At 36.1% G+C, this 9,421-nt stretch overlaps 1 protein-coding gene across 1 annotated transcript in view; it reads left to right on the forward strand.

Moving 5' to 3' along the window:
• Positions 1-8,968, forward strand: part of CXHXorf66 (chromosome X CXorf66 homolog) — a 111,629-nt gene extending 102,661 nt beyond the window's left edge. The window contains exon 4 of the mRNA XM_074063627.1: positions 8,041-8,968. Within this exon, the coding sequence (XP_073919728.1) occupies positions 8,041-8,968 (928 nt within the window). The remainder of the gene's footprint in view (positions 1-8,040) is intronic.
• The last annotated feature ends 453 nt before the right edge of the window (positions 8,969-9,421 follow it).

Genomic DNA, 9,421 nt, shown 5'->3' on the forward strand with positions numbered 1-9,421 from the left:
CCACCCAGGATATGGAAAACCTCAGAAAAAAGAACGAAACAGAACTGCAAAACAAAATGGAAGGCCAATCCAGCAGAATAGAACAAACAGAAGACAGAATCTCAGAACTTGAAGATGAAATGGTAATTAAAGGAAAAAACTGAAGAACTATTAATTAAACAACTGAAGACCTGTGTAAAGAAAATGCAAGAACTCACCGACTCCATCAAAAGACCAAACATGAGAATCATGGGCACTGAAGAAGGAGAAGAGGTGCAAGCGAAGGGAATGCGTAATATATTCAACAAAATAATTACAGAAAATTTCCCAAATCTAGAGAAAGATATTCCCATACAGATGCAAGAGGCCTCCAGGACACCAAACAGACCAGATCAAAATAGAATTACCCCATGACATATCATCATTAAAGAAACAAGTTCAGAAACTAGGGAAAGAATATTGAAGGCTGTAAGAGAGAAAAAACAAGTAACATACAAAGGTAAACCCATCAAAATCACAGCAGACATCTCAACAGAAACATTAAAAGCAAGAAGAGTGTGGGGTGAGATCTTCTGGGCACTGAATGAAAATAACTTCAACCCCAGGATACTCTACCCAGGAAAACTATCATTCAAAATAGATGGAGCAATAAAAGTCTTCCATGATAAGCAGAAACTAAAACAATATGTGACCATAAAGCCACCACTACAAAAGATTCTTCAAGGGATTCTGCACACAGAAAGTGAAACGCAACTTAACCATGAAAAGACAGGCAGCACCAAAACACAGGAAAAGAAAAAGCAAGACAGTAGAGAGTAACCTCAATTTAGGTACACACAATCAAACCTTCAAACAACTAAGACAACTAAATGACAGGAATCACCACATACTTATCAGTACTAACACTTAATGTTAACGGACTTAATTCACCCATCAAAAGGCACCTCTTGATGAAATGGATTAAAAAGGAAGATCCAACAATTTGTTGCTTACAGGAGACCCAGCTCACCGACAGAAGTAAGCATAGGCTTAGGATGAAAGGCTGGAAGAAGATTTACCAAGCCAATGGCCCCCGAAAACAGGCAGGAGTAGCAATACTTATCTCTGACAAAGTAGACTTCAAACCTACATTGATCAAACGAGATAAAGAAGGACATTCCATACTAATAAAAGGGGAAATAGACCAAAAGGAAATAATAATTATCAACCTATATGCACCCAATGTCAACACACCCAATTTCATTCAAACATACCCTGAAAGACCTAAAAGCATATATTAACTCCAACACAGTAGTTGTGGAAGACTTTAATACCCCATTATAATCAATAGATAGGTCATCCAAACAAAAAAACAATACAGAAATCCTACATCTAAAATATACCATAGATCAAATGGACCTACTTGATGTCTACAGAACATTTCATACAACTTCGACACAATATACATTCTTTACAGCAGCCCATGGAACATTCTCCAAAATAGATCATATCCTAGGGCAAAAAGCAAGCCTCAGCAAATATAAGAAAATAGAAATTATACTGTGCATACTATCTGATCACAATGCAGTAAAAGTAGAACTCAACGACAAAAGTAAAGACAAAAACATGCAAACAGCTGGAAACTAAATAACTCATTACTTAATGAACAATGGATAATTGATGAAATAAAACAGGAAATTAAAAAGTTTCTGGAAGTCAATGAAAATGAAAACATAACCTACCAGAACCTATGGGACACAGCAAAGTCAGTCCTGAGAGGAAAGTTTATAGCCATGAGTGCATATATTAAAAAGACGGAAAGATCCTAAATCAATGACATAATGATATATCTCAAACTCCCAGAAAAACAAGAACAAGCAAATCCCAATACAAATAGAAGGAGAGAAATAACAAAAATAAGAGCTGAAATCAACAAAATAGAAACCAAAAAAACCATACAAAGAATTAATGAAACAAAAAGTTGGTTCTTTGAAAAAATAAACAAGATCGATAGAGCCCTGGCAAACCTGTCTAAAATGAGGAGAGAAAAAACCCAAATTAGTAGAATCAGGAATGCAAAAGAGGAGATAACAACAAACACCATGGAAGTCCAGGAAATCATCAGAGACTACTTCAAAAACCTATATTCAAATAAATTTGAAAATCTTAAAGAAATGGACAGATTTCTAGATACATATGATCATCCAAAACTGAATCAAGAGGAAATTAATCACCTGAATAGATCTATAACACAAAATGAAATTGAAGCAGCAATCAAGAGTCTCCCCAAAAGGAAAGTGCAGGACCTGATGGAGTCTCTGATGAATTCTATCAGACCTTTAAAGAAGAACTGATACCAGCACTACTTAACCTGTTCCACGAAATAGAAAGGGAAGAAAAACTGCCTAACACATTTTATGAAGCCAGTATTACACTTGCCCTAAAACCTGGCAAAGACACCTCCAAAAAGGAGAACTATAGGCCAGTCTCCTTAATGAACATTGACGCAAAAATCCTCAACAAAATAATGGCAAACCGAATTCAACAACACATCAAAAAGATTATTCACCATGACCAAGTAGGCTTCATCCCAGGAATGCAGGGGTGGTTCAACATACGAAAATCAATAAACATAATAAAGCACATTAACAGAAGCAAAGACAAAAACCACTTGATCATCTCAATAGATGCAGAAAAAGCATTTGATAAGATACAACACCATTTCATGATAAAAGCTCTAAGAAAACTAGGAATAGAAGGAAAGTACCTCAACATTGTAAAAGCTATATACGACAAACCTACAGCCAGCATTATACTTAATGGAGAAAAACTGAAAGCATTCCATCTAAAATCAGGAACCAGACAAGGATGCCCACTATCTCTACTCTTATTCAACATAGTACTGGAATTCCTAGCCAGAGCAATTAGGCAAGAAGAAGGAATAAAAGGAATACAAATAGGTAAAGAAACTGTCAAAATTTCCCTATTTGCAGATGACATGATCTTATACCTTAAAGACCCAAAAAACTCTACTCAGAAGCTTCTAGACATCATCAATAGCTACAGCAAGGTAGCAGGATGTAAAATCAACACAGAAAAATCATTAGCATTTCTATACACTAACAATGAGCAAACTGAAAAAGAATGTATGAAAACAATTCCATTTACAATAGCCTCAAAAAAAATCAAATACCTAGGTGTAAACCTAACAAAGGATGTGAACGACCTCTACAAGGAAAACTATAAACTTCTGAAGAAAGAGATTGAGGAAGTCTATAGAAAGTGGAGAGATCTCCCATGCTCATGGATTGGTAAAATCAACATAGTAAAAATGTCTATACTCCCAAAAGTAATCTACATGTTTAATGCAATTCCCATCAAAATTCCAATGACATTCATTAAAGAGATTGAAAAATCTACTGTTAAATTTATACAGAAACACAAGAGGCCACGAATAGCCAAGGCAATACTCAGTCAAAAGAACAATGCTGGAGGTATCAGGATACCTGACTTCAAACTATATTACAAAGCAATAACAATAAAAACAGCATGGTACTGGCACAAAAACAGACATGAAGACAAGTGGAACAGAATAGAGGACCCAGATATGAAGCCATACAACTATAACCAACTTGTCTTTAACAAAGGAGCTAAAAATATAAGATGGAGAAATAGCAGCCTCTTCAACAAAAACTGCTGGGAAAACTGGTTAGCAGTCTGCAAAAAACTGAAACTAGATCCATGTATATCACCCTATACCAATATTAACTCAAAGTGGATCAAGGATCTTAATATCAGACCCCAAACTCTAAAGGTGATACAGGAAAGAGTTGGAAATACTCTGGAGTTAGTAGGTATAGGTAAGAACTTTCTCAACGAAACCCCAGCAGCACAGCAACTAAGAGATAGCATAGATAAATGGGACCTCATAAAACTAAAAAGCTTCTGTTCATCAAAAGAAATGGTCTCTAAACTGAAGAGAACACCCACAGAGTGGGAGAAAATATTTGCCAGCTACACATCAGGCAAAGGACTGATAATCAGAATATATAGGGAACTTAAAAAACTAAATTCTCCCAAAACTAATAAACCAATAAAGAAATGGGCAAGTGAACTAAACAGAACTCTCTCAAAAGAAGAAATTCAAATGGCCAAAAAACACATGAAAAAATGCTCACCATCTCTAGCAATAAAGGAAATGCAAATTAAAACCACACTAAGATTCCACCTCACCCCTGTTAGAATAGCCATCATCAGCAACACCACCAACAACAGGTGTTGGCGAGGATGCGGGGAAAAAGGAACCCTCTTACACTGTTGGTGGGAATGTAAACTAGTACAACCACTCTGGAAAAAAATTTGGAGGCTACTTCAAAAGCTAAACATTGATCTACCATATGATCCAGCAATACCACTCTTGGGGATATACCCAAAAAAATGTGATGCAGGTCACTCCAGAGGCACCTTCACACCCATGTTTATTGCAGCACTATTCACAATAGCCAAGTTATGGAAACAGCCAAGATGCCCCACTACTGACGAATGGATTAAGAAAATGTGGTATCTATACACAATGGAATTTTATGCAGCCATGAAGAAGAACGAAATGTTATCATTCGCTGGTAAATGGATGGAATTGGAGAACATCATTCTGAGTGAGGTTAGCCTGGCCTAAAAGACCAAAAATCATATGTTCTCCCTCATATGTGGACATTAGATCAAGGGCAAACACAACAAGGGGATTGGACTTTGATCACAAGATAAAAGAGAGAGCACACAAGGGAGGTATGAGGATAGGTATGACACCTAAAAACTAGCTAGCATTTGTTGCCTTTAACGCAGAGAAACTAAAGCAGATACCTTAAAAGCAACTGAGGCCAATAGGAGAAGTGGACCAGGAACTAGAGAAAAGGTTAGATCAAGAAGAACTAACTTAGAAGGTAACACACATGCACAGGAAATTAATGAGAGTCAACTCCCTGTATAGCTATCCTTATCTCAACCAGCAAAAACCCTTGTTCCTTCCTATTATTGCTTATACTCTCTCTTCAACAAAACTAGAGATAAGGGCAAAATAGTTTCTGCCGGGTATTGAGGGGGTGGGGGAGAGAGGGAATGGGCGGAGTGGGTGGTAAGGGAGGGTGTGGGGGCAGGGGGGAGAAATGACCCAAGCATTGTATGCACATATGAATAATAAAACAATAAAAAAAAGAAAATGTCATCCCTAGATCCCTATCATGGACTAAAGTTTATGTTCCCTCAAAATTCATATTTTGAAATACTAACATTCACGGTGATGAAACTAGGAGGTGGACCTTTGGTAGGTGATTAGATCATGAGGGTCCTGTTTCATAAGAGGAAGGGAACACAGCTAGAAGGCACTGGTTTATGAACCGGAAGGTAGACCCCCACCAGAAACTCAATCTGGTGCTACCTATTTATCTCTCAAAGATTTCACCTTTTAAATACCATCATGCAGGCATTAGATTTCAACATATGAAGTTTTAGGAGACACTTTCAGTCCAGAGCACACTATGAAATGTCTCTTTGCTGTTTAATATGGAGAAATAATTGGATTTCTAGAGCTACTTCAGTTCCCCTACCTTCTGTAAATATTCTTTCTGTGACTAACAAGGCCTTAGTTTTCTTGTTTTGAATTGTGAAGAATATTTGATGTGAAGGTGAAATAAATGACAAAAAGCCATTTGATAAAATTTATACACACAAACTGATACTTCCCTGTGGTGAGATTCTGTTGTCAAGGTATGATGCGAAATGATGGTGATGTCATAAAGCCCTAGAACAGGCTGAACTACATAAAATACAGTAGTTACCTTAGCAGAAGGAACATATGAACAAAGCCCTGGACATGAATAGTTGTATTTATGTCCTGTTTTTGTCTATTTGGACAATCAATTGTTTAAACACAAACCAAAGTGATGTATCTTTTACTACAGGTATGTGCTTAACTTTAAATTTTATAAATTATAATATATTATGTTATTAATTCAAGCACTTAATTAGAAAAACTAGCTATTTTTAAGAAATCTGCTGCTACTTTGGCAGCACTGAAGTTTGAACTCAGGACCTTACCCTTGCTAGGCATGCATTGTTACCTCTTGAGTCACTCCGCCAGCCTTCTACTATTACTTTGGGGTTACTATTAATAGGTATTAAGAATTTCTAGCATAACAGCTGATATTTTTAGTTCTGTGTAGAAAGTCTGAGCAAAATATAACTGTAAAGAGTATAGACTTATGGTCTTTGGTCTCCTTTAACTCCCATTTCCCACACAATCTCCCAATCAAACTAGATGATACTGTGTGAATGAATCTGGCATAGGACCTAATAAATAGTAGGGTTTTGTTTCCATTTTCTTTTGTTTTTTGAGACAGGATCTCCCTATGTTGCCCAGGCTGGTCTTGAGTTCCTGGCCTCAAGTGATCCTTCTGCCGCAGCCTCCTGAGTACTTGGCACTAATAGGCACATGTCATCACGCCCAACCAAATAATCAGTTTTTGACAAGGACTTGTTCTTGTACCATTTCCTATCACACACATTTATACACATTAACACTCAAGTACACTCACACATGCATAACATTACTCACACAAAAATCTATTTACTATAGTAAGAAAGACATGAAGCAGGGATAATGCAAATTATTGTACAGATTAGCCAGAGATAATTCTGAGATCTGAGTTCTAGGCTATGGCTGGGAATGTGCATGAGGAAAGAAAATTATAGTGGAAACTTTATCAAGTTTTATAAAGTCATCAATGTAGAGATTGCCTACAGTGGCAAACCACTAGCAGAGTGGAAGGAAATATGGTTACCTAATGTATTCTCCAATGATACAATCTCTTTAGCAGAAGCAAAGCAATCTGGACCAACTCTACCGAAAATGGACAATTTTAGGAAACGTCTACTCACTTTCATAGTTAGTATTATGATCACAGCCTTTGTCTTCACCTGTTTTTTTTTTCTTCATTTGAATTGTGTGGATGATGATGCCACCAAAGAAGAAATGTAAGTTCTACACCTTTAAATTAAGAGTGCAAAGTGTGTGTGTGTGTGTGTGTGTGTGTGTGTGTGTGTGTGTGTGTACGTATAGTGGAGGTTTCATTGTTGTTCAGGTTACTTAATATTAACTTTAACCATCCAAAGAGCTGCCAACTTCTTGTGGGTAAATACTGTTACTTAAATTATATCCGTTCTTAAATAGTCTCAAATACATTAACAACTTTCACCAAAACTGTCTCTTATTCAAGGTTCAGCTGAACTGTAAGCTATTACTTTCATTATAAATTTAGTTTAGGAAAAGAGAGCATGAGTATTTGAATAAAATTCAAAATGAGAGAAAGAAGAGGCAAGAGACAGAGAGATGTGTTTGTTTTTCAGAGGCAATAAAACATTTTGGATAATCTTACTATTTTAAGATTTAATAGCATGAAAAATTATTCACTGCTCTTACTCTCATGATCTTAAACCTTGCCTTTCATTTTGGAGGATTAGGCTGCTCTTGATAAACTGGTTCCCTAAAAAATTGACAATCTAAGGACTAGTGACTAAATATGGTTCCAGTGCTCTTTTCCTTTAGTTTTAGAGGAGTATTATGAATATAAATATGCTTAGATAGATATCTTGATATTTTAAGCATGATAGGAAAATAATGACTTTGGTCTAAGGAGATTCTTATGTTGCCAGTTTGTGGTAATTTTAATAAAAAGTTTAATTTCTGGAATAAGAGAGTTTATCTTTGTCTCTCTCTCTGTGTTGCTGACTCTCTCTCTTAACAGTAAATTTGAAACAACTTTGTGTCATTCCATATCTAGACTATAAGTTATCACCAAATATGGTTGAAACAGTAAAATACTCATGAGGAAAAGCATTTAGCATGAATTCATATCTGTAACCTGAGTTATAACTTTTACCACACTCCAATTCTTATTGTTTAATTTTACTATGAAAGCAAAAAAAGACCAAATGTCTAAGTTGACATAGTACCCTATTATTTCTGATGACGGTTATAGAATTTTTTTTTGTTTTAAATTGTTACACTCTAAATTTTCTACATTTCAGGGTCCAGACTGAAGGTTTTGAAGCCATACCATCCTGCCCATGCAAAATACCAGTCAGTGATTCCAAGATAACAAATGTGTGCAGTTTAGAAAATTATCCTACGCTATACAGTACAGATAAGTTCTCTACGTCTTCAAGTCCAGAAAAGTTTTCATCCTTACCTTCCAGTGCAGAAAAGTTAATCAGGACCCCGAGTCCACAAAAGTCATCCACATTAAATAGTAAAGAAATGTTTATCAGGACCCCGAGTCCAGAAAAGTCAACCGTATCATTCAGTGCAGAAAAGTTAATCAGGCAATCAACTACAAAAAAGTCGTCTAAGCTAAAAAACCCAAAAAGATTACGTAAGTCAAACTTGGAGAAGTCACATAGGATGCAGAGTCTAGAAAAGCTAACTCACTCCTATAAGCTAGTCCGTCACAACAGATCATCCTATTCACTAAAGTCAGTTGGGCCACGTTGGGTAGCTAATAGTCCATCTGCAACCAGGCAAGCCAAGTCACCTTGCCTACCACGATCACAAAATCAAATCTTGTCATCTAAAACATCCAGTATAAAGAAACTGGCCAAGTCATACAGACATCCTAATTTAAATAGGTCAGTGAGTATACAAAAAGCAGTCATGTTATCCAGGCCTCTGTTAGCCAAGAAGTGCCAGTGTTACAAAGAAAGATGCCTTGTCTGTAATTCTTCTTCTGAGTTTTTGGTCAATAATATTAGTGAGGCAAAGAAGAAAAGTGCTGGAAACCATCATGTTTCAAATAAAATGAAGCATCTTCCCAAGTCCAAGGACAAGGCATACCATGATAATGTAAATGGCAGTGATAGGATGACACATGACGGTGATAATGACAGTGATACAGAGATAATCATTATTTGTAATATAAGGCACAATGATGTCATCCCTAAAGACATCATGAATAGTTAAAAGCTCAGTAAAAATAAAATCCAATTGTGGAGGAAATTTTATACCAACTATTTTATGCTCATCATCACTCCAGCCACAGATAGAAAATCAAACTGTTATCACTATCAAGATTAGACTTATCCATTTTGGAGGCAATGTATTTTAAAATAACAATTAAATATAAAAATAACAATTAAATGTGTGACGTAATAAATTATTATTGTGCTCATTATTGTATTTTAGATGAACAAGGAACTTTTGATATATCGTACTTAGATGTGGTTACTTGAATTGGAACCAAAAACATACATGCACATACAAACCTAGAAAGGAATTGTAAAATGGGTACTCTGGACTACTTCTTCTCTTGGATTAGCTCCCAGTTGAAGCCCTAACTCAATGAAAGTTATCTATATTTTTTGTGGTGGTGGGGATTTAACCCAGAGCCTTGTGCATACTAAGCAAGTGCTCTAC

The sequence above is a fragment of the Castor canadensis genome, chromosome X (genome assembly GCF_047511655.1).
Source record: "Castor canadensis chromosome X, mCasCan1.hap1v2, whole genome shotgun sequence".
In the NCBI taxonomy this organism is placed as follows: Eukaryota; Metazoa; Chordata; class Mammalia; order Rodentia; family Castoridae; genus Castor; species Castor canadensis.